This window comes from Nothoprocta perdicaria, unplaced genomic scaffold, assembly GCF_003342845.1.
Source record: "Nothoprocta perdicaria isolate Ctin4 unplaced genomic scaffold, notPer1 scaffold_116, whole genome shotgun sequence".
Lineage (NCBI taxonomy): Eukaryota > Metazoa > Chordata > Aves > Tinamiformes > Tinamidae > Nothoprocta > Nothoprocta perdicaria.
In genome coordinates, this window is record NW_020454272.1 from 2,464,862 (window position 1) to 2,489,278 (window position 24,417).

The following is a 24,417-nucleotide window of genomic DNA, read 5'->3' on the forward strand; positions in this document are numbered from 1 at the left end:
GCTCTTTCGAAAAGCCCGCGCTGGGCAGCGATTGGCTCGCGGCCTTTTCCGCGCCCCGCTCCCTACCGGGACTCCCGCTGCCGCCCGCCCGCCCGCCCGCCGGGAAAGACAGCGTTCCGCCCGTTGGCGGCGGCGTGAGGAAGCGCAACAAGGCCGGGAGCTCCCCGCGGACACCAGAGCCCCAACAACCTTACTACCGTCCTAGGACAAGCAAAGAAAGAAAGAGGCACCCGCCAAAACAGGCTGTACCACGCCGCAAACATACGCGTCCCTCCCCCAAAGCCCATCTAGCAGCGCATCAAGCTCCTTCTCGAATCCGTGGGTGGCTCTGAAAAGAGCCTTTGGGTTTCGCGTCTCTGCTCGGGGCCCTCCTCTGGCGTCCGTTTACTTGCTCTTGGCCTTRTGRCTCTCGGTCTTCTTGGGCAGCAGCACGGCCTGGATGTTGGGCAGCACGCCGCCCTGCGCGATCGTCACCTTGCCCAGCAGCTTGTTRAGCTCCTCGTCGTTGCGGATGGCCAGCTGCAGGTGGCGCGGGATGATGCGCGTCTTCTTGTTGTCGCGCGCCGCGTTGCCCGCCAGCTCCAGGATCTCGGCCGTCAGGTACTCCAGCACGGCCGCCAGGTASACGGGCGCGCCGGCGCCCACGCGCTCCGCGTAGTTGCCCTTGCGCAGCAGCCGGTGCACGCGGCCCACGGGGAACTGCAGCCCGGCCCGCGACGAGCGCGACTTGGCCTTGGCGCGCGCCTTCCCGCCCTGCTTCCCGCGGCCGGACATGCTGCTGCTGCTGCTGCTGCTCTTGCTGCTGCCACTCGCTCAACGCCGAAACAGCCTCCTCCCGCACACACGCTGCCTTTGCCGCCGCCCTGAAGCCCGGCCTTATATCCCTTCTCCTCGGCGTGGCCCCGCGCCTCCCGATAGGCCCACGCGCCGCCCGGGGCGCGCGCAGCCAATGGCGAGACGGATCCCGCCCCTCGCCAATCGCCGACGCCGCACCCGACGCCCCGCCCCGCGCCCTCCCGCCGCGGGCGGCTGAGCGGCCCCGGCCCGGCGGAAGCCCCGGAGCAGCGCGGGACGGCGGGGAAGGAGCCGGGGCGGGGGGCGGGCAGTCGCGGGGAAGGAGGGCGCTGCCGGAGCGTGGGCTGCGCGGGAGTCCCGCAGGAGCGTGTGGGGGAGCGAGGCGGGAGCAGGGGAGGGGGGTCGAGCCGGGAGGGCGGCAAAATCCGCCCCGCTTGTTCTCTCCTCGCTCTTTTGCCGCGCAAGATTTCACCCCCTCGTTCCAGTGCACTGCCGGGACACCAGCCAGGATCCCGACCTCTTGAATCCCTCCCAACTTCTTTGATGCAATAAATCAGCAAAGCAAATAGACTGCCTCAGAGCAGCACAGTCTTGGAACATATCTAGCCTCCTTTTTCCAGTCTATCATTAAACTTTACCATGTCCGTACATTTTTTTTATAATACTGGTTTCTACTCCTTTGTCTTATATAGGAAAAAATATCAAAAATAAAAAAGTCAAGCAAACGGTCAACAAAACCTGCTTACGCTTATTTATCTTCTTTCCTCTTTTCTAATATGTCCTTGTAATGGATCTATTCTTGAAAAGTAAACGGTGGTACTACTCATTGTCTTATTTGCAGCACTTGGCCACTGCGTTTTCCGGTGTTTCTCTTAGAATTTTTTCTTTTTAGACTTGTSTACCAACACATTACAGTACTTCCAATATCGTTTACGATCTTGTGTGTTAAGTCTTGCACATTCTGTAATGCGGTTTAGTAAATAAAAAAAAGTAAAATTAATAGGAAAAAATAAAAACAAGGGGACACAAGAATTGAGAATAAATGAAAAATAAAGCATGTATACCGTCGATATTCAATGAAAAAAAAAATAAGAAAGCCTATATTAAAAAAAAAAAAAAAAAGCAGTTTCATGAATCTTGAAAGTATAGTCCCCACCCCCTGGCCTGCTGGGACAACAAAAGCGCTTAAGAAAGAGCTACTCGATAAAGGCGGTATTTTTAAACTTTGAATCGGCCAATGAAATTCGTCCTAGAGCTTTCCGCCTATCAGGAAAGGGAACGCCGCTATAAATACCTCTGCTCTGGCGGTAGSGCGTGATCAGTTCTTTTCTTTGGGGGGTTAAGTTACTTGCAGCGATGGCGCGCACGAAGCAGACGGCGCGTAAGTCGACGGGCGGGAAGGCGCCGCGCAAGCAGCTGGCCACCAAGGCGGCCCGCAAGAGCGCGCCGGCCACGGGCGGCGTGAAGAAGCCGCACCGCTACCGGCCCGGCACGGTGGCGCTGCGCGAGATCCGGCGCTACCAGAAGTCGACGGAGCTGCTGATCCGCAAGCTGCCCTTCCAGCGGCTGGTGCGCGAGATCGCGCAGGACTTCAAGACGGACCTGCGCTTCCAGAGCTCGGCCGTGATGGCGCTGCAGGAGGCGAGCGAGGCCTACCTGGTGGGGCTCTTCGAGGACACCAACCTGTGCGCCATCCACGCCAAGCGCGTCACCATCATGCCCAAGGACATCCAGCTGGCGCGCCGCATCCGCGGAGAACGAGCGTAACGTGCCTTAAAACGCTGTTTAGTCTTCAATACCGAACAACAAAAAGGCTCTTTTAAGAGCCACTACATGTACAAATAAAAGGAGCTGTTAGCACAGTGACTGAGAAAATTACAAACTTACATTAAATTGATATTTTCTTTTATTAATATATTAATGTAACATAATTTGTGAATTTAACAAACATCACTACAAGAGATCAAAAAAAAAAGAAAAACACCAACAAAAAAGCTTACACTCAGTGTGAGCTGACATTAAAGCTGCAAAGGCAGATTGGAAAAGGCAGGGGAGAGATATGTGACAATACAGTGCTGCTCTGAAGCAGTGTATTTCCTTTGCTGATTTATTGCAACAAAGGGAGAGTTTCAAGAGGTCCTGGCTGGTGTCCCGGCAGTGCACTGGAACGAGGGGGTGAAATCTTGCGCGGCAAAAGAGCGAGGAGAGAACAAGCGGGGCGGATTTTGCCGCCCTCCCGGCTCGACCCCCCTCCCCTGCTCCCGCCTCGCTCCCCCACACGCTCCTGCGGGACTCCCGCGCAGCCCACGCTCCGGCAGCGCCCTCCTTCCCCGCGACTGCCCGCCCCCCGCCCCGGCTCCTTCCCCGCCGTCCCGCGCTGCTCCGGGGCTTCCGCCGGGCCGGGGCCGCTCAGCCGCCCGCGGCGGGAGGGCGCGGGGCGGGGCGTCGGGTGCGGCGTCGGCGATTGGCGAGGGGCGGGATCCGTCTCGCCATTGGCTGCGCGCGCCCCGGGCGGCGCGTGGGCCTATCGGGAGGCGCGGGGCCACGCCGAGGAGAAGGGATATAAGGCCGGGCTTCAGGGCGGCGGCAAAGGCAGCGTGTGTGCGGGAGGAGGCTGTTTCGGCGTTGAGCGAGTGGCAGCAGCAAGAGCAGCAGCAGCAGCAGCATGTCCGGCCGCGGGAAGCAGGGCGGGAAGGCGCGCGCCAAGGCCAAGTCGCGTTCGTCGCGGGCCGGGCTGCAGTTCCCCGTGGGCCGCGTGCACCGGCTGCTGCGCAAGGGCAACTACGCGGAGCGCGTGGGCGCCGGCGCGCCCGTSTACCTGGCGGCCGTGCTGGAGTACCTGACGGCCGAGATYCTGGAGCTGGCGGGCAACGCGGCGCGCGACAACAAGAAGACGCGCATCATCCCGCGCCACCTGCAGCTGGCCATCCGCAACGACGAGGAGCTCAACAAGCTGCTGGGCAAGGTGACGATCGCGCAGGGCGGCGTGCTGCCCAACATCCAGGCCGTGCTGCTGCCCAAGAAGACCGAGAGYCAYAAGGCCAAGAGCAAGTAAACGGACGCCAGAGGAGGGCCCCGAGCAGAGACGCGAAACCCAAAGGCTCTTTTCAGAGCCACCCACGGATTCGAGAAGGAGCTTGATGCGCTGCTAGATGGGCTTTGGGGGAGGGACGCGTATGTTTGCGGCGTGGTACAGCCTGTTTTGGCGGGTGCCTCTTTCTTTCTTTGCTTGTCCTAGGACGGTAGTAAGGTGTTGGGGCTCTGGTGTCCGCGGGGAGCTCCCGGCCTTGTTGCGCTTCCTCACGCCGCCGCCAACGGGCGGAACGCTGTCTTTCCCGGCGCGCGGGCGGGCGGCAGCGGGAGTCCCGGTAGGGAGCGGGGCGCGGAAAAGGCCGCGAGCCAATCGCTGCCCAGCGCGGGCTTTTCGAAAGAGCGCGCGCGCGCGCTCGCGGGGGGCTCTCTCGCCGCTGCGGGGAGCGGCCGCCCTGGGCGCGCAGCGAGAGCGGGGTTCCTGTGGGCGCTACGCAATAACGGATGTTCCTACCACCCCTCCCCGCTCAGCAAAGCGGCACCGCTGGGAGAGCGCAGCTGCTTTGCGCCTTCGTGAGGCGAGAGAAGAACAGCGCCAAGGTCTGCCAAAAGCTGACAGTGGGCGCGTAAAGGCTAAGAGCCGACAAGCAAAGGCAGCTGCCGCCGAGTTCAAAGCTGCAGCTCACAGCATGGCGCCCTTTCCAGGGTGGGGGAGGAGAGCAGCGTATACAGGCGAGAACGGACAGGCAATGAAGGAGTTAATAAAAGGACGACACTGCGGATAACACGCTGAGCCTCGCTAGAAGGGGAGGCSCGACACAGCCCTTTCTGAGAAAGAGTGGGTGGCTCTTAAAAGAGCCTTTGGGTTCGCGGGTCGTTCGTTACACACAAGCAATGGGCGCTTTAGCCGCCGAAGCCGTAGAGGGTGCGTCCCTGGCGCTTGAGCGCGTACACCACGTCCATGGCCGTGACCGTCTTGCGCTTGGCGTGCTCCGTGTAGGTGACGGCGTCGCGGATCACGTTCTCCAGGAARACCTTGAGYACGCCGCGCGTCTCCTCGTAGATGAGCCCCGAGATGCGCTTCACGCCGCCGCGCCGCGCCAGCCGCCGGATGGCCGGCTTGGTGATGCCCTGGATGTTGTCGCGCAGCACCTTGCGGTGCCGCTTGGCGCCGCCCTTGCCGAGCCCCTTGCCGCCTTTACCCCTGCCAGACATCTCGCCACACCCTGACCGAGCCGAGCCCTGAGCCGCTGCCGCCCGCGCCGCGGTCTTTATGGCCGCCGGTCCGACCTGATTGAGAGCAGGGGCGGCTCCGCCGCCGGGAAGGCGGTGCCTGCCCTCCCGCCCCGCCTCTCACCCCGCCCGGCACCCGACGCGCGCTCCCGGCGGCGCGGGGCTCGGCCGCGGGCAGGGGCTAGTGGCGGGGGGGGAGGGGGGGCGCCGGGAATGGCCTCTCTCTCCGCCTCCGTGGGGCGGGGCGCTTCCCCCGCACCCCGCTCGCCTTTGCTGCTGCCTCCCTAATCAAGCGCCGTCCCGTCCTGCGCCGCCGGAGACGCCGCTCGGCCCTCGCCGCCTTTTCCCCCCGAGCCCGTCCTGGCCCCTGTCGCTCGCTCGCTCGGGCCGCGGCCGCTCCGTGCTCGGCTCCCGCAGCGGCGGTGGCGGCGCCCCGAGGGGGCTGCGGCACCAGCGCGTCCCTGCGCTCGGAGATGGGGGGGCCGCTGCCTCCGCACAGCGGGCGGGGAGGCCGGCGCGGAGCTTCTGCCTGCACAGGGGGAGCGAGGCCAGCAAGTGCTTCAGGGAGCCGCTGCTCTCTCCTTCCCCCTTTGTTCTGCATTTCATACACCTCCAAACAGCTTTTCACACTTTTGTTTTTCATGTTSTACTCTTATTTTGAAAATATGTTTTTTTTTATTTTCTTTTCAGTCACAATAGTATAGTAACTGATGAAGAGTAGGCCTCCCATTTCCCTGAACTGTTGTGATGATGATGATTATTATTATTATTTTATTAATACTTTCTTCTACTATGCACTTAAACATCCAGATGTATTCTGCTCAAATATAGGCATATACACTATAAGGTATTGTCTTTATTTCTTAGGTATATTACTTTCTAATTATTCTTATCTTACTATTAATTGCTGGCATTTCTTTGTTTTGGACTTATGATTTTTACTTTCAAATTAAGATTATATGCATCACATTAATCATTACATTCTCATTCACCATTATTTAGTTTACTTACTGTGTTATCTTTCCACTTCATTTTTGCTTTTATCAAATATTTTACTATTTTTGTCATCCAGCAGAAGTAATTTTGAAAGCATCTGGATAGCTTTTTATACTTAATTTTCAAAATCCCACAAATAGATGAAGATACTTCTGGTGGAGTCTCATCTCCAGCAAGGTCTTCTTTGTGTAGAAGTATGTATTGAAAGCCAGTTTTCATGCCTCACTAATAACATTTCCAGAGGTCAACTTTCCCCATGCTGTGTTTTGCCAAAAGACTTCAAGATTAGGTTTATTATTAATGTAATTATGGGACATTACTCTTATGTCTTCCAAGGATGCATTATATTTTTATTGCAACAAATAGCTGCATATGTTGACCTATGTGAATTGTGTAATSGATTATACTTTCTCTCATTCTTCTTTTACATGACCTGTTTTACAAATGCAGCACTTGCTAAGCCAGGAAGATGGCAAGTGGGTGTATGACAATGAATTGTGTGAAAGCAGTATGTTTTCATGTACATGTAACCAAGATGAAATTTAAAATTAATCTGTATAGATTGTGAAATTTTATTAGTACTAATAATAACTAGCTATACTTTTCTACGATAGGATAGTTGGTCCAAAATCTGTCTAAATATTTACCATGCTTCAATTAGTCTACCTAGTAATGACAGTTTGGGTTTGGTGTTCCTGCAAATCTTGAAATCCAGCCACAGGGTTTTCCTCACTTCATAAGTGAATGTAGCACACAACACATATCTCAGTAACTCCCTGGAGTATCACTGAGTGAGGCAGTATCCTCAATGTACCAGTAGCTCACTGACGTCCTGTGCACACAGCAACCTGGAACTGGAGATGACCACCTACTAAGTGACTCTATTCCTAGGCTCCAGGTACTCTAGCATATTGTATTCGCAATACCCTGTGAAGACCACAGTGCCAGCTGTGAGACTGCCATCTGTCCCACCACCATTTGCTGTATGCTCAACAAAGCCTTCTATTGCTTTTTTTTTTCCTCTCATATCACAGGTCTATATCACAGTTTTTTTTTTCCCCTATATCAGTGGCTTTGTTACAAAATACTGACACAGAGGAGTCTATAAAAGAACATCAGGTGCAAATAAGAGACAACAAAAAAAATCCAGATGGGGAAGAAATACCTTATAACTGAAGAGTCAGACTCGATCCATTTTTCTTAAAGACTCAAACTAGCCACTCTCCAAAACACCTACAGCATGCATGACTTGTTGAATATTGCTGCTGCGAAGGTCGTACCAGCCATGTCTCYGTAGTTCTGAGGCTATGTCAAAGGAACTCAGTGGTAGCAGCACTGAGAAATGGCTGCTAAATTGAAGATGTGGAAAGTCATTTCCAAGGCCCTGTGCTAACAAGAACATCAAGCAACCCACTTCTGAACAATAGCACTTCCCTGGAAGTTCACTGTGAAGGACTCTCAGACTGTGCCATGGGTTTCACCAGCACAGATTCAGAGAAAAAACTTTATTTTCTATCCTGACTCTAAAATGTTGTTTCATATCAACTCCCATATGCCTTGGTCACACTCTAAAATCATATCCATTCAGACCACTGTTGTTAACCGGACTAAAATTAGCTATATACAAGTGCACAACAAAATCAGATACTTCACTTGTGTACATGATATCCCTATGCATTCAAAGACCTGATATCATTCCGGGTGGATAGGCCTTATTTCTTTCATGTATTATGTTTCCCTTTCATCGGTGCATATTGCCTGTGACAACACTATCTTTGCAGCTATGGTTCAACACTGTGACTTTGAAAAGCAAGCAGCTATGCTATACCTCAGTTCCTGGTATTCCAGCTATTCTCATAACAGATTCACAGAATATTTAAGGTTGGAAGGGACCTCTACAGATCATCTAGTCCAACCTTCCTGCTCAAGCAGGCACACCTACAGCATGTGGCACAGGGTGGCATCCAGGCGGGTTTTGAAGACCTCCAGAGTAGGAGACTCCACAACCTCCCTGGGCAGCCTGTTCCACTGCTCTGTCACCCTCACAGTAAAGAAGTTCCTCCTCACCTGGAGACGGAACTTCTTATGCTTCAGCTTGTGGCCATTACCCCTCGTCCTATTGCTGGCCACCAGTGAAAACAGCTTGTCCCCTTCCTCCCTGCATTCTCCCTTCCTGAACTTATACATATTAATCATATCCCCTCTCAGCCTTCTCTTCTCCAGAGAAAACAGGCCCAGCTCACTCAGCCTCTCCTCATACGAGAGATGTTCCATTCCCTTAATCATCCTGGTTGCCCTTCTCTGGACCCTCTCCAGAAGCTCCACGTCCCTCCTATACTGGGGTGCCCAGAACTGAACACAGTACTCCAGGTGCGGCCTCACCAGAGCTGAGTAGAGGGGCAGAATCACCTCCCTTGACCTGCTGGCAACACTCCTCCTGATGCAGGCCAGGATCCCATTGGCCTTCCTGGCCACGAGGGCACACTGCTCACTCATGGTTAACTTAGTGTCAACCAGGACTCCCAGGTCCCTCTCTGTGGAGGTGCTTTCCAGCAGGTCAACCCCTAATCTGTACTGATGCCTGGGGTTATTCCTCCCCAGGTGCAGGACCCTGCACTTGTCCTTATTGAACCTCATGAGGTTCCTCTCTGCCCAACTCTCCAGCCTGTCCAGGTCCCTCTGGATGGCAGCACAGCCCTCCGGAGTGTCGGCCACCCAGCTTGGTGTCATCTGCAAACACTCCTTTTAGTAGCACAAGGCCCACCAGGGCTGTAAGATTAGCATAATTTCATCACAGGGAGTGTATCTGTGATCAGCATGGCCTGATACACACATCCTCCATGCAGAAGCAGAGGGGAGCTCTTCAAGATGAATGGCTCAGGAATGTCTTTGTGAAGTGTGGAAAGCCTTTGTCTCACTAGCTGTCACATTTGGTGCTGCCTCAACTACTCCATCTCCAGGAAAGAAGATGTGTGTGAATGACATGATCTAAAAATATAATGATGAGGTCATCTTTCCCAGCATCTTTCAGCTGAGATATTTTATCCAGCAATATCTTTGGCCCTGAAGACTCCAGATTTCTTTTTCACTGTACTGTCAAATGCCTTCTCAATCCCTCACCTTCAGATATATTTTCAACTCCCTGTCTGCATGAAGGATTTTCAACTCCCCCCATATACCGACTGTTATCTTGTTCCACTTCATCTGCTCTATTGAAAGTATATTTTCCAGTTCTGTCCTGTAACATACGCATTTGTGTGCACACAAACACACAGCATACTTGACTGAATATAGACGAATACGGATGACCTTCTTGTTGTTCTATGTAAAATATACGCTCATTACTCATTTGCCCATCTCCTGTCTCTACTCTTTTTGTTCCTCCAATTTTCCATGTGTTGAGATGAAGATATATGGTAGAGCATGGGAAAGGAGAGGTGCTATGCTCCAAGAAAGCAGTCAATAAACAAGGATGAGAGAAATGCATTCACGGATCTTCTGTTCAAAAATATCCATTCTGATACAGGGGGGTTGCTGGCCTACCAGTCATTAGGGGCTCAGGGATCATTTTGATGTGGTATCAGTTACTGCCTTGTTGTTATGTTCTTTTTCAGTGCCTACTGTCATGAACAGAATGTTGGTCAAGATGGATGCTCGATGCAAATCACTGAGAGTGTTCTACTGTCATGAACAGAATGTTGGTCAAGATGGATGCTCGATGCAAATCACTGAGAGTGTTCTTACCATGTTATGATCTTAAATCTCTATCCAGAATCCAGTATAAGGGGCAGCAGAATCTCCAAGTTTCCCCAGAACGTATTGGTCATTTGCTTCTCCTCACTCTGGATGTCCCTAGATTCAGGACAGGGATGCTCTGCTGTGCTCAAGGTTTGCAGCCTGTGTGCCCTCTTTCCCATGATATTAACTAATCCAGCACAAGTGAGTGTCTGTTTCAACACTGAAAAGGATTTAACTAGTTGGTAGAAACAACCTAGGGAGAAAAAGGTGGAAAAAAAGTTAAGACCGCTCTCAAAAAAACCCGTCATGTTAAGAAAATAATCACATATTGTAAAACGAAAAAAAAAATAGAGTTTTTTTTTAATATGTAAGAATTTTTCCTCCTCAGTATCAAGTGCAAACAAATATTCCAGTTTTTATTGAGTGACACGGCTCACAAAGGTAATCCCTGAAAAGCTCTCTTTGCACACAAACTAACTCCTAGGAGTTAGTTTGCTAAATCCTTTCTTCAAAGCAATTAATAAAACCAGTGGAAGGGGATTACCTTTTCACCTCCAGTTATGTGTTTTGATACAATATTTGTTTTTTGTTTTGTTCAAGGATGATGCTTTTTTAAATGATTATGCACTAGATTTGCACAACTAATACCAGAATTACTCAAAAGATTACTTTAGTGATCAACAGTTTCTTTCTTCAACAGCCTTTTTGCCCTTGGGAGTTTAAGACTCTGAAATTTCCATTTTCACTGGTACCTCCTATTGCAGTTCAGGTAAATTTGAAATCCTAAATGGTTTCTCTTTACTTCCCATCTTTGTACATCTGGACACATGCTTATCACCTTCATTAGCTGTTCAGTGTAGGCCTTGTGCTTTAATTTTACTAACCAAACAATTAGATGTAAGAAGTTACAAAGTTTTGAGCGCAAACAGCACACACAAGCAAAGCTTGCTATTCTAGTCCTTATTTCCCATACCCATCAACCAAAACTTCATTGCTTTTTCATTGTCAAAACCAGAGACATTTATGTCAGGGATACCAAGGTATTTGCATGGATACCAATTCTTCTTTCTGGGAGCAGTTCAGATGAATCAAGTTGCAAGTAAAATATATGAAATAATAGAAGACCAGGCTTTCTTCCTGAACGTACCCACACTCTACACTACAGACATATCCTCATCAATCTGTGAAGCCAAACTGATGACTTTTTACACCTTCTGATCACAAAAGTGCTGGATGACAGGCCTTATTTATATATTACAGGGAAATCCTGGGACCAACCAGCCCTTCCAGTGTTCCTGTAAGGCTCAGTTACCTTCTAAACAGGGGTGGTGTTGTCTCAGAACATGTATGCAGCTGCATGTAGCCACAACAACTACAAGGCAAACCTGAGCTATGAACAACACATGCTATGGCTCAACACCCTTACACACACTGAATGCCTCTTTGAAAGCTTTTTGCTTTCTTCTGTAGGAAGAGAGGTAGGCAACAGCGTTGGCTCCTGTACTACCTTGTGTTGTTCCTGCTCTGGAAGACACCTGAGCCAGATAACACCCCCACAGCAATAAGGAAACCAGACAAAGAAGCATCATTTAGTGGGAACACACCTCACACACCTGCAGAGCTCTCAGGGATGGTGGACATCCAGCCTTCATGGTGCTTAGCTGCCATCATCAGTGGCTTGATAGCAAGAATGGGTCACCTGGAGACACAAATATACCTGGTGACCAGTCACATAGTGGGCTGTGAATTGGCTATGTCTGCCCTTTGTGCCCCGACAGTGGTAAATGTGGCTCTATCTAGGGTGAGGGGCATATATCACGTTGCTATCTACCAAGACTAGTCCTGCACATGATGGAGTTAACTGGGATCACCAGCACATAAACTGAGAAAGGGTGGAGGACAGGAAGTATGCAGGAATAACTGGATGCAAAGCAAGTTTCTCAGCATTGCTGTGTGTGGGCTGCTCATCTGTCTGAGCCGCCAGGCCTTAATGCTGATGGAGAAGCTGTGGCAGTATTCTTTCTTGATGTTATTTATTGTTATTCAGTGTGGGTGGAATAGAGGAGGACACATGGAAGATACCCTTCACAGCCTCCTAAATATTGTCATATATCTGGTTTTGGACTAGATGTGTGTGTATGTATATATATATATATATATATATTTAATTTTCCAAAATGACACATCACAGTAATGATGAATGCAGGCTACACTAAGTGCCCAAACCATTAACCAAGAGCACAAGGAGGAGGGTGCTGCATTCCAAGAGGCTGAGTCTACAATGACAGTCATACAGGGCCCTACCCTATATGTGCTGTGCACTACAGATGGTTAGCCACCCTCTGGCTTCAACAGTCCTTGTGTGGCCTTGTTAACCTTAAAAGTCTTACCAAAAGCATCAGCAGCAACATTAGTATTATGTAGGCAGAGACTAGCTTGCTGAATGGCAATGAGCGTGTAGTTTGGTTGGTACCACTTTAAAATTGCTAAGCTAAGGTTTAAAAGCTGTTAGGTGTGCTGACTGGTTTGATCACAAAGGTTATTACATTGTAAGTTGGATGAAGGATGAGGGCAAATAAAGCATGGGTGTAACACTGCTGTAAGAGTGTAAAACCTGTTGCAGGGAGTGTTTACACTTTAGCCCCTAGGAGCACATACACACAGGACAGTAACTTTGTAAAATGCTTCACAAAAATCTCTCTGGAAGTTCTACTGGGAGGAAGGAAAGGAGTCGTCAGCTCCAACTCCTCCATCTGTCTCAGAATGACCAGCCACTGGACTCCCATTGTCACTGTCCGAATGGACAGCCCATTACCCATGACAGTGTATCCAGGTCTCATGCTAATACCTCCTAAGAAAACTGCTTGAAAAGAACAACTGCAATGTTACCTCTCATTATTGGGAATGTATCTAAACATAACCTGGAGCTCATTTTCTGGGGAACAAGTACTGATAGGCCTTAAGCTGCAAATGGGAATGTTTGATACCTCAGGTGCACAGCCACACGTCGGCTGGAGTTCATATGTCGCCCTGCTTTTACCATGATGTCTTAATAAATTACAACAGAAGATGAACAGAGATGGGTATCTGGATTGAAGTGGCTTGCAGAGTTTGGATAATGATCTTATGCAGGTTTGGACATAGTGCGGCTTGCTGGGCTGCCCACAAGTTGAGGAGTCCTGAACTCATTCAAATGTCATCGTCATTAAAACAATGTCCTCTTAAAAGTTCCCTGGAGAACCTAAAGTCATCTTCTTCCTCCAGTGAATGGTAGTCTGCTTCCCTTCAACTGCCTTATTTGGAAAGTCAGACTGCTTGCTAGTGTCTATGTGCTGACCTTTTTGTTAGGGTCTTTCCCCAATATCACATGTAAAACATGGTTATTCACTTTACATACTTGCTCACTTGGAACTGAAATGGCCATTGATCCTGTTTTTGAAATCCTCCATCACATTTTGCTCTTTGCCTGAATAATTCTTCATTTCCTTATATTCTTCATTTTCTTCTAATCTGTCTGCTCTGACTGTGTGGCAGTCCCTTGATAAAAGTCCCAAAATTCACCTTAACTTTCCTAAATTTTGGTCCTGCATACATTTCTCCCATACAGGAAAGAGCATATAGGTTTCAAGCAGCAATTCTGCACTGACAAAGTATTTTTTCTTCCTTTGATGCAAAGAAAGGACAAGAGCGAGCTTCTGCTTGAGAGGGGGAGCTTTTGCAGTTTCTTTATTTTAGATGGCTGGTTGTAGCTATTGTAGATTTAAAGCTAGTAGCTTTGTATGTGCTAGCAGCTCTCACTTGCTGGGGAAGGGGAGGTGTAGCAGCCTCCAGGAGAAAAGCCAGACAAGCAATAAGGATGGTGGCCATTTCAGCCACTCTAATTTCAGCCACCAGCAAACATTAATTGACATTTTGTGAAGCCAAAACTGAGGGTTGGAGTATTTACATCTCCTTAGTGAGGATTATGGAAATATTTTTATTTTAAGCCTGAAATAATAAGAGTTGGCAGGAATAATTTTCATGTTGTTGATATGTTAGTAATCTCTATGTCCCTCTTCAATTTGAGGTGCTAGGAAGCCATGGTATCTGGGTACCATGGCTTCCAAATATCATCGCATAATGGTATTAGTCTACTTCAGTATTTAATGAAGTATCTGGAAAGTTCTGTGAATGGATTTAGGAATTAAAATAGGATGAAAGATATATATGTAGATATAGATATAAATATATTATTGTTATTATTTTATTTTCTGGTTTGCTGATTCATAAAAGTATATCTTCAATCCTACATGTAACCTATTTCACACCTACATTCTTCAACAACTTCCTAAAGTGTTCCAATTTGATTAACCCATCTCTCAATCATCTTACTGTGGAGGTATTGCAGAGCTGAGGATCACCTTTTTCTCCATCTTTCTGTATTATATTTTTCCCCACTAGGTGAACTTTGCAGTTTTTTGGTTTTATTTTTTTACTCAGCTTCATATCCACTGAAGCCAAACTACACAGTAACTAAAAAGATTTTCACATTATATACACCCTTAAAATTGATAAAAAAGAATAATTTTAAATGAGGCAATAAGATTTAAAAAAAAAATACACTTAAAAATGCACCTAAAACTGAGCATTCCTACAATCTGAAATTATTACTGCTAGGATCTATTTCAGTCCTGTGTTTACAGGACTTATTTATGCCTCATGGTGTCAAAGAAACTGGGAGGGCAAGGCTGGAATAGAAAAATATGTAATTCTTAAGTAACAAGGAAAGACAATGGAATTTGGTCACATTCAGGTAAAGATTCATTACATTTTTATTCCAGGGCTCCTTTCTCTACAGCATATTGCATCATCTGTAACCAGATGTCAATATTGATTGCATTCTTCCTGGTTCTTTAGGAACACACTGTGGCCTACCTAGTTAAACTCAGGCATTCACAAAGAGCTCCAGTTGTTGTCCTGAAAATGGTTCCCTGATTATATGATGTGCATAAAATGCTTAAGGAAAAGCTACACACATGTACATATAAAAAGCTAAATATATATATATGTATATATCTATACACACACACACACTTTATAAGTAGGAAGGATCAGAGCTGGCTGCAGGTAAATCTTTGTGTAGATTTACTCTGTGAACTATTATTAAAAAATAGAAGAATGTGGTTTTAAATTATGATATTACTACAGAAAACAGTAGGAGCATAGCTACATAACTGATGTATTAGATCTTAAAATTCTGGAAAGACACAGATATCATTTCAGTAAATATCACCAGTAGTTAACAAGGTTAGTTTCTTCTGCAAAACTGCAGTACTGTAATTTAACTTGTCAATTGGCACTATAGTTGAAATAAAAATCCCAGATGAGAAACAGATTGCTTGATTTTGCTAATAATTGATAAAGAAATTCACAGCAAAAACAAACAAAAGGAAAAAAAGCACTTAGGGCAATAAGATAAGCTTGCATCTCTTCTGCTGAAATTCCATGAAGACAAAATAAAAGAATCACATCTTAATTAATTCCCAGATATTAACAAATAGTTTATGGCTCTATAGTATGAGTAATAGGAGGCTGTATGATACACAATTTCGATAGAGTTTAGTGTTTTAGGAGGTAAAACACATGGTCAAAGGAACCGGTTCTTAATCCATATTCACAGCTGAAAGAGGAGTTTGTGTTACTTCCTCCTCTTCAAATTCAATTTAAACTGTCAAAATAAGTTTAAATTGCAAGATTTCAACTTTGATTAGAAGAAAACCCTCTACAGAATCAGATTTGGTTGCTGCTGTAACATTTTAGTCGAAAGGAAATCTTTAATTTGCAAGGAAAAACAAAAGTTTCTCTCCTCAGAGGTCTCTCCGGCAGCAGCACACGGGATTTATCGCCTCTTTTTTAACCCAGCTCGGGTGTCTGAGACTAGAAACTCTACCGATCGCAAGTACCTTGTCTTCTCTTCCCTCACCGGGGAAACGGAGCGATTTGGTGGTAGAAATTAGGAGGAAAAGACACTTTTGTTAGTCCAAAGAAACACAAATCGAGCACACCGAAGGGCTCCCCGGCCGTGCCGCGGGGCGGGCTCTGCAACGCACCAATCACCGCGCGTCTCCTCGCTAAAAATACGAGCATCTGACCCGCGCCAGCCCAATTGTGTTCGCCTGCTCCGCAGAGGACGCCTGCCGCGATGTCCGAGACCGCTCCCGCCGCCGCGCCCGATGCGCCCGCGCCCGGCGCCAAGGCGGCCGCCAAGAAGCCYAAGAAGGCGGCGGGCGGCTCCAAAGCCCGCAAGCCCTCGGGCCCCAGCGTCACCGAGCTCATCACCAAGGCCGTGTCCGCCTCCAAGGAGCGCAAGGGGCTCTCTCTGGCCGCCCTCAAGAAGGCGCTGGCGGCCGGCGGCTACGACGTGGAGAAGAACAACAGCCGCATCAAGCTGGGGCTCAAGAGCCTCGTGAACAAGGGCACCCTGGTGCAGACCAAGGGCACCGGCGCCTCCGGCTCTTTCCGGCTTAACAAGAAGCCGGGCGAGACGAAAGAGAAAGCGCCGAAGAAGCGCGCGGCGGCGGCCAAGCCCAAGAAGGCGGCGGCCAAGAAGCCCGCGAGCGCCGCCAAGAAGCCCAAGAAGGCGGCGGCGGTGAAGAAGAGCCCCAAGAAAGCGAAGAAGCCGGCGGCTGCGGCGGCCAAGAAGGCGGCCAAGAGTCCCAAGAAGGCGGCCAAGGCTGGACGCCCCAAGAAAGCAGCAAAGAGCCCGGCCAAGGCGAAAGCGGTGAAGCCCAAGGCTGCCAAGCCCAAGGCGACCAAACCTAAAGCGGCCAAGGCGAAGAAGGCAGCGCCCAARAAGAAGTAAATAATACTGGAAGAGTCCTGCTCTACATACTTTGTTATCCAACGGCTCTTTTAAGAGCCACCCACACTATCCCTAAAGGAGCTGAGGCGCCAAAGTGGAGAGTAACCTACAGCAAGGATCCAATAACTCGTAAGTCGTCCGGGGTTAAACGTATCTTTTTTTCTCTACGAGTACTGAAAAAAAAAAAAAAAAGACTTATTTGTATGGTATAGTGCGTCGGCTTTAGGGAAGTGTATGTATTTACATCATTATGGAGTAATTGGTTTGACTTTACCAAGAAGAAAGGTTTTATAATATTGATTTGATAAAAATCGGATGTAACTTTTTAATATATTTTGTAACAAAAGTAATGCAATTGTCAGGCACGCTACTACTGAGCCATTGTATTTCTATGGTGGAGCCCTTAAATGTTTTTGTCTATTCGGGCGGGGGTGGAGGGGTGGAGGGCGGAAAACCTTACTGATCGGGAAATGTCCCTAGGCTCTCCTATCCTTTTGTTCCTCTTGAAAAACAAAGAGGTATTGGAAAAGCCCGCCCTGACCAAGGATTGGCCAGAGGAGAGCCCGGCCCGCTGCCCCTGCTCCCCGCACCCTCCCTCCCCGAAGATCACGCCTTGCATCTCCGTGCAAATTCCGCCTCGTACGGAAGAGAAAGGCGGAAAAGGAGGGAAGGGAGAGGGGCGGGGGCGGAGGCGAAGCTCTAGCCGAAACACATTGTTGCGGTGCTGTCTGGTTCAAGAACTGAATATGTCATTACCACATACCAGAAGCAACTTTTTTGTTGTGTTGTTGCTTTTTTTTTTTTTTTTTTATATTCTGCCACGGTTTTCTTTTTACGACAAAAGTAGAGAACAATGCTATTTTCCCAAACCCAGAACTTCCGGTAATAAAGTGTGTATATACATAAAAAACAAAGTCCGCCTTGAGTAATTCATATTCAATTGAGAAAATATTGGTAACTAAGCTCTTTTATGAACATTGTGGATGGCTCTGAAAAGAGCCTTTGGATTATGTTCCTCTGAAGAAAACAAACAAACAAAGAATAGCAAAGAGAATCCTGAGGTGGTGTTCACTTGGCCTTGGCTTTGTGGCTGTCGGTCTTCTTGGGCAGCAGCACGGCCTGGATGTTGGGCAGCACGCCGCCCTGCGCGATCGTCACCTTGCCCAGCAGCTTGTTGAGCTCCTCGTCGTTGCGGATGGCCAGCTGCAGGTGGCGCGGGATGATGCGCGTCTTCTTGTTGTCGCGCGCCGCGTTGCCCGCCAGCTCCAGGATCTCGGCCGTCAGGTACTCCAGCACGGCCGCCAGGTAGACGGGCGCGCCGGCGCCCACGCGCTCCGCGTAGTTGCCCTTGCGCAGCAGCCGGTGCACGCGGCCCACGGGGAACTGCAGCCCGGCCCGCGACGARCGCGACTTGGCCTTGGCGCGCGCCTTCCCGCCCTGCTTCCCGCGGCCGGACATTCTCCTTTTGCTGCAGCCGCTTCCCGGTTCAGTACGCAAAGACTGGAACCGCCAACTCGCGTCGCTAGCCTACTGTCGAGCCAGGGCCCGCGGCGCCGCTCGCTATAGGCCGAGAGGAAGGGCTTGTCCGGACAGCCAATGGGAAAGCGGATCGGGTGGCGACCAGTGCGCAGCGCCGAGAGGGTCTTTGTGACGCCCCTCCCGCTGCGGGCCAATGGCAGCCCGCAGACCGAATGCTGTTCATTTGCATAGGGCGCCTATAAAGGGAGGAGGGCGGCGGCGATTGTGTCGCATTGCTCTGCTGTTCGCTGYGCGGTGCTGGGAGGTGCGAGAGGTTGGTGGCCATGCCTGAGCCGGCTAAGTCAGCGCCCGCGCCCAAGAAGGGCTCCAAGAAGGCGGTGACCAAGACGCAGAAGAAAGGCGACAAGAAGCGCAAGAAGAGCCGCAAGGAGAGCTACTCAATCTACGTGTACAAGGTGCTGAAGCAGGTGCACCCCGACACGGGCATCTCGTCCAAGGCCATGGGCATCATGAACTCGTTCGTGAACGACATCTTCGAGCGCATCGCCGGCGAGGCGTCGCGCCTGGCGCACTACAACAAGCGCTCCACCATCACGTCGCGGGAGATCCAGACGGCCGTGCGGCTGCTGCTGCCYGGCGAGCTGGCCAAGCACGCCGTGTCGGAGGGCACCAAGGCSGTCACCAAGTACACGAGCTCCAAGTAGAGCGTCCCGCAGCGTCTCTTTTAACCCAAAGGCTCTTTTAAGAGCCACCCACTTTTTCACTGAAAGGGCTGTAAGATCTCTCTGAGAAAAAAAGAAAAAAACATATTTTTTAGGGAAAGTTTTTTTTTTTTTTTTCCCCTCATTGCTATTTACTCATGTGAAATACAAGGAAATAATTTACATGTAATTTACTGCAACTGTAGGTTTAAATCTAACTAAACTAAGCATCCAGTTATACATCAAAATTGTACATTATTGAGTGCATGCATATTCATTCTATGTAGTTGCTTGATATCAGAAGTAAGTTGTCATATTATGGTTATATTTTTAAGTTTGCAGTGTGTGTATGTGTGGTACCTTACATCCCAATCAATATACTTGTGTTTCAATATTTTTATTGTGCCTAAGTAAAAGAGAAAAATAAAATGGATTTTTTAGGGTCTGTAGGAAAGAATGTTTATATTTTTTTCCTACAAAGTAACAGCTATAACTATCTTTTGAGGATAGGTGTTTTTGTTTCCTTATTTTCTATAGTAGAGGTAAAGCAAGGAACCACAAATGCTCTTTATTGTAGAATATTTTATAAACTGTAAAAAGCTGTTTTATCTCATTTGTTACTAGAGATAAGAGAATGTTAATATTTATTTTTCAGCCATATTTGCTCAATATTTGAAAAGCATGTAATAATAGAGCATAGATGTCATTATTTAARGTGTTCTCTTTAGAAATATTTTTGTTAATTCTACTTATGTGGCTTTTGAAGTAATTTTTGCTATGAGAACAATTCCTCTTTACATGACACAAAACGCTGATCTAGTGAAAGTCTTTTATCTCAGTCTGTATTACTAAACCTGCGCAGGAGACCAGAGAGAAAGAYTGAGGAATGGTCGATTTTTCCTTTTGGTGAAGGTGGTTTAGATTAGGGATCCCAGCAAACTGGACATGCAAAATTCTCTGGGACCCCTGTGAGGCATGGGATAAATCCAGAAGTGTTGAGGTATCTGGTTGATACTACTGCAAGGCTACTTTCAATTACCTTTGAAAAGTCATAGTAATCAAGAGTCATACCTCAGGACTGGAAGAAATCAGATGTATTTCTAGTTTTCCAAAAGGGTAAGAAATGGTACCAGGGAACTACAGGCTGGTCACCATGGCCTGAGTCCCTGGCAAGGTGATGGAGTCCCCCATAACATCCTTACAGGCAAGTTGATAAAATATGGGCTACGTGAGCAGACATTGATCTGGATTGAAAACTGCACGCCAACAACGAACGCCGGAGGGTCAATAGCGGTCAGTAGTCCAATTTTTTCAGCTTATTATTCAGTAATCTGAATGAATGAACAGAATGCACCCTCAGCGTTTTGTTGATGATAGATAACTTGGAGGAGTGGATGATGCTCCAGTGGGTTGTGCTGCCGTTTAGAGACACCTCAATTAGTTGCAGAAAGGGGCAAAGAGGAGCCTTATCAAGAAGATATTAACCAGAGGTCCCTTCCTACCTCTGCCATTCTGTGATTCCTCCCTGGGATTGCTTTATGAAGTGAGTATTCACTTCATCAGCAAATCTTCAATTTGGGTATTACAATTATTTAAGATTATATCTATCTGACATTTGTTTATAATTGATTAATTGCATTAAAAATATTAAAGAAAATAACAAAGGTTAGCTGCTGGGCTAGGTTATTAAACAGGTAGCTAAAGTTAATGAGTTTTGATTTCCTTCAATMTGAAATGGTAGAATCTCTGTCACTCATATAACTGAATGCTGCTGCAGACAAAGGTATCAGTCATTATCAACTCCTTTCAAATTGGATTTGAATTGCATCACATGGATTCTTTGCTCCGGTCATACCTTGTGGTCTTACCAGCACATTTGTTTCCTACATAAGGTCCAAAAAAGAACCATGTAAAATGACTTTTCTAGAACTAGTTGCATGCTGTTGGGAGTACTGGTGCTTAGGCTGGTATTAGGCCTCCTTAATACCTTCCATTGGTTCACCAAAGTTCACCTCAGTTCAAAGTTTGTATCAGATAAGGCTGATAGGGAGACTGACTTCAGAGCTGACTTCAAACACTTGGTAGTAAGCAGCATTCTCCATATTTCCTATTCTCCTAGAGCTTATGACAAGTTCTGTAATCAGCCCCAATGGGAACTGTGCTTTAGAGTTTGTATTCTGAGACTCTCCATATGTATAGTATATAAGAAAGTGAAGAAAAAASGATTTATTCAATTCTCTAGGTTTTTGTATAATGAAATATGCTAGTGGCCAGAAGTGAGATCTAGAAAATATAGTAAAATCACATGATAGAATATTCTTCTGTCTATCATGCCATTAATGTTCTTTACAATTCCATTCAGTCTCCCTCAAGCTGCTCCACAAAGAATGCATCAGCCAGCAATAGGAAGATGGCATGATATTCGGAAACATTATTTTGGAATTGCTGCAATGCATTGTCTTTAAACAGGCCTTCTGTGACTATATATTTTAATTCACAGTTATTGGAACATAGCACATATTCATTAGTGGCTTTACTATTTATTTTCTTCATGTCTTTTAGTATATCATATGCATATATCATATGCAATATTACAATTTAGTCCTGTAMTGTGTTGCCAGTCATAAAGAGTACCACCTAGAGAAAAATGCCCAAAACATTTAAAAATATTGTTGTTTTTGTTTTCTGTTTAATGTACTAACAGTCTTAATGCAGCAAGTTTTTGAAAAGACTTGTCTTTTCTCGATCAGAATTTCTGGAGTGATTTACAACAATTACGACAGAAGGTCGGTAAATCAGTGGGAGATTCAAAACTAAACATTTTGAATGATCAATATCAAGCACCTGATCCAGAAATGGAACAAAACAGTCACTGGTTGGAATGATTTTATGCTTCTCCTACCTTTTCTGAGTAAATAAATATCWACTCACTATTAACTACCTATCAACTCAAAGTACCTTCCGTAATGTCCAGAGAATATTTTTTTTACCACACAGTKTAAAATGCTGCCATATCTCAGGTTAGATGGTTTCCCAGATTCAATTTTATTAGAAAAGAGGACATTCAATTGTAATTTTGATGAGGAGAAAGAAATATTAACCCTAACTATTGAAAAGGATTCACTTTGCTTATTTGATTTTATTCACAGTCTGACTAAATGTTTCCAAACAACAATGAAAAACCAACTAGTTTGAATTTTCAAGTGAAAATGGACCTCTTAGCATACATTCATACACACACGCGCACACACACACACACACACACACAAAGAAGAATCTGATCCCCAGGTTGTGGTATTGCAGAACGCAGAGCAATTCTGGAGGTGGCAGAAATCTCTGTATGAGCAGACAGGAGGTAGAAGGGACTGAAGCTGGGAACACATCTTCTGTTGTCCCAGCACACAGAAGTACAAAGATGGAAAAAGCATCACATTGAGCAGGGACAGCTCAGTCTTTGGGTTCGCAGAGTCGGAGACCTCCTGTCATTTGGAATGGGTCTCTGGATATCAGGTGGTACATATTGTCTCTTTCTCTCTCCCCCTTCCTCCCTCTTCCTGTCATTTTTTTTCCCCTTCATTTTTTTTCTTTTTTTTTCTAAGGGTAAAGATTAAATCATCATTTCACATAAAGTTTAGTAGTGATTTTCTCCAACAGTTAGTTGAAATAATGAATTAATACATACTTATGACTTCCAGTCACCTACATTAAAATTATTTACTATCAAATCACAATTAGTCATTATTGGATAAAATGATAAGGCAGTTTTCCCACACTGTAAAAGAACCCTTTCAAAGTGAAAATCTGAAGTTCAGAAATATGCTTCTGCTGCCACTAGAAAATGCAGACTTCAATTTTGAAAAGTCTGAAGAGGTCCACTGATATTAAGCTCTCTTATGCACTTTCAAATATGTGATATGMCTTTCTCATGGAATAACTTACCTTTGAATGAATGCATGAGATTTTCTCAGGAGTATATATTATTTATATACTATATATAATATAAATATTTGTATTTATATACAGATGGGAATACTTACAATTATTTATTTGACCATGCTATTAGCTTCCTTTCTGCAGAATTGTAAATTATGTACGATGTTGTCCTGTATGATATTGCTTACCTTCTTRTTTTGTTGCACACATATGGAGAGGTGCACAAGTTTCTACAAAACTTTCTTTTGAGAACACCACTAACTAAAAGCATTAGGGCCACCATGGAGACAGAGATCATAGTACCACCATTTCATTAAAATAATAATAACAGCAATAACAGACCACTTCTTCAGCCCAAAGCAGGATAGACCTTGATTTGTCCTGCTAGACCAGGTTGCCAAAGGCCTTGTCCAGTGATGTTTTAGAAATATCCATGGGAAGAAATACCACAATTTCTCTAGGCTCATTTTTAAGGACTTAGCCATTGTCATGAGGAAATATTTTCCCCCTTTTATCTAGCCAGAATTTCCATTGCTTTAAAATATCTTTTGCCTCTGACTCCATCGTCTCCATAACTCACTTTTTCAGTAGCTTAACACTGTAGTAAAATGTTCAGCTCCCTYCCCACCCCTCACAGAGGTATCTTCTCCAGGGTATAGGGACCCTCTTCCTCTGTTGCTYCTATATCAGATGCCTCAGCTACCTCTACCTTTTAAGGATCCCTGGTGTATTTGCTGTAGGTTGTGAACATCTTCCTTGTGGGTAATATTCCCACAAGAATATCTGCATATAATACTGCACAGATAGGATAGGTKGAATGACATTTTCCTCAACTTGCTACCGAAACACTATTGTTAAAGCAGTTTAGCATATGGTTGGTCTTAATGCACCAGAACATTTTCTGCAATGTTGCTTTTTCTCCAGTTGGCCCAGGYAGTCATATTGCATGGATTTCTCCACCCAGGATGCAATATCACTTTTATCCTGTGCAGTGTTTGCAAAAACCTAATTTTGATATTTTTTCCCCTTGTTTTGTTGTTTTGTTGAACCCTTAGCTCTGGAAGAAGGGCAAAACTCTTGTAATCAATCTTAAATTTATTTTAATTATGTTTATGAGCAGAAAGCTACCTTAATTTATAGAAATACATTTACAAATGGAGAAGGAAAAGGAAAAAATATTCAGTTATTTTCATCTCTCCACCAAAAAAACCCTCTTTTTGTTTCTTTGCAGTGGAGAAGACAAAATAAGTCTACTACTTTTAAACAGAAGTGACCTCACTAAGGAAAATTTCTCTGCACTGGAGACTTGCAAGGAGGTTGAGTATTTCACTGCATAATAACTCTAAAAACAACTCTGCACACATTTGCATGTTAAATTTGGGTCAACTATAAGAAGCTTTCTGTATGAAAGTAACAGCAGCATAGCCGTAAAATCTTATCACAAATATAATTCACAAATCAGTTTTACACCTAGACTTATTCCTTCACTGACCAAAGTTCCATATGCTTCTCATTCAGATTTTATGCCCAAAAGAATCACGTGGAAAAAAATAAAATTTTATTTATAACCTCTGAGTTCTTTAAAATATTGATAACAACGACAAGAACCTTTTAGTCCTTTTTGCCACACTAAGAATATGTGCATTTCTTTTACATTTGGTTTTGCATTAT

General features: G+C 46.5%; 7 protein-coding genes and 1 long non-coding RNA gene across 10 annotated transcripts; 4 read left to right on the top strand and 4 right to left on the bottom strand.

Moving 5' to 3' along the window:
* Positions 1–289: 289 nt before the first annotated feature.
* Positions 290–774, bottom strand: LOC112959445 (histone H2A type 2-C). The gene has a single exon (XM_026053466.1). It carries the CDS (start codon positions 772–774, stop codon positions 385–387), a length of 390 nt encoding a protein of 129 aa, XP_025909251.1. The 3' UTR covers positions 290–384.
* A 1,377-nt stretch (positions 775–2,151) lies between these two features.
* On the top strand, positions 2,152–2,562 carry LOC112959463 (histone H3). The gene has a single exon (XM_026053485.1). It carries the CDS (start codon positions 2,152–2,154, stop codon positions 2,560–2,562), a length of 411 nt encoding a protein of 136 aa, XP_025909270.1.
* An 898-nt stretch (positions 2,563–3,460) lies between these two features.
* LOC112959449 (histone H2A type 2-C) lies at positions 3,461–3,945 on the top strand. Of its 2 annotated transcripts, XM_026053471.1 has the most exons (2): positions 3,461–3,541; positions 3,647–3,945. In XM_026053471.1, exons 1-2 carry the CDS (start codon positions 3,461–3,463, stop codon positions 3,848–3,850), a joined length of 285 nt encoding a protein of 94 aa, XP_025909256.1. In that variant the 3' UTR covers positions 3,851–3,945. The 2 variants fall into 2 exon arrangements, with proteins under 2 accessions (XP_025909256.1, XP_025909255.1); XM_026053470.1 differs by having other exon boundaries at positions 3,461–3,945.
* Positions 3,946–4,260: 315 nt separating this feature from the next.
* LOC112959451 (histone H4) lies at positions 4,261–5,040 on the bottom strand. The gene has a single exon (XM_026053472.1). The coding sequence runs from the start codon at positions 5,038–5,040 to the stop codon at positions 4,729–4,731; it is 312 nt and encodes a 103-aa protein (XP_025909257.1). The 3' UTR covers positions 4,261–4,728.
* Positions 5,041–8,909: 3,869 nt separating this feature from the next.
* Positions 8,910–15,814, bottom strand: LOC112959507. Of its 2 annotated transcripts, none has more exons than XR_003251628.1 (3): positions 15,735–15,814; positions 11,406–11,491; positions 8,910–10,045 (listed from the first exon to the last, which is right to left on the bottom strand). It is a non-coding gene; the product is annotated as an uncharacterized LOC112959507 (long non-coding RNA). The 2 variants fall into 2 exon arrangements; XR_003251627.1 differs by having other exon boundaries at positions 11,397–11,491.
* A 139-nt stretch (positions 15,815–15,953) lies between these two features.
* Positions 15,954–17,425, top strand: LOC112959487 (histone H1.01). Its single transcript, XM_026053510.1, has one exon. It carries the CDS (start codon positions 15,974–15,976, stop codon positions 16,631–16,633), a length of 660 nt encoding a protein of 219 aa, XP_025909295.1. The 5' UTR covers positions 15,954–15,973; the 3' UTR covers positions 16,634–17,425.
* Positions 17,426–17,465: 40 nt separating this feature from the next.
* LOC112959488 (histone H2A-IV) lies at positions 17,466–18,091 on the bottom strand. The gene has a single exon (XM_026053512.1). The coding sequence runs from the start codon at positions 18,089–18,091 to the stop codon at positions 17,702–17,704; it is 390 nt and encodes a 129-aa protein (XP_025909297.1). The 3' UTR covers positions 17,466–17,701.
* Positions 18,092–18,435: 344 nt separating this feature from the next.
* LOC112959489 (histone H2B 1/2/3/4/6) lies at positions 18,436–18,864 on the top strand. Its single transcript, XM_026053513.1, has one exon. It carries the CDS (start codon positions 18,436–18,438, stop codon positions 18,814–18,816), a length of 381 nt encoding a protein of 126 aa, XP_025909298.1. The 3' UTR covers positions 18,817–18,864.
* Positions 18,865–24,417: the final 5,553 nt, after the last annotated feature.

Bases quoted from the DNA above. Each gene is read 5' to 3' on its own strand.
- LOC112959463 (XM_026053485.1), top strand. From the start codon at position 2,152: ATGGCGCGCACGAAGCAGACGGCGCGTAAGTCGACGGGCGGGAAGGCG.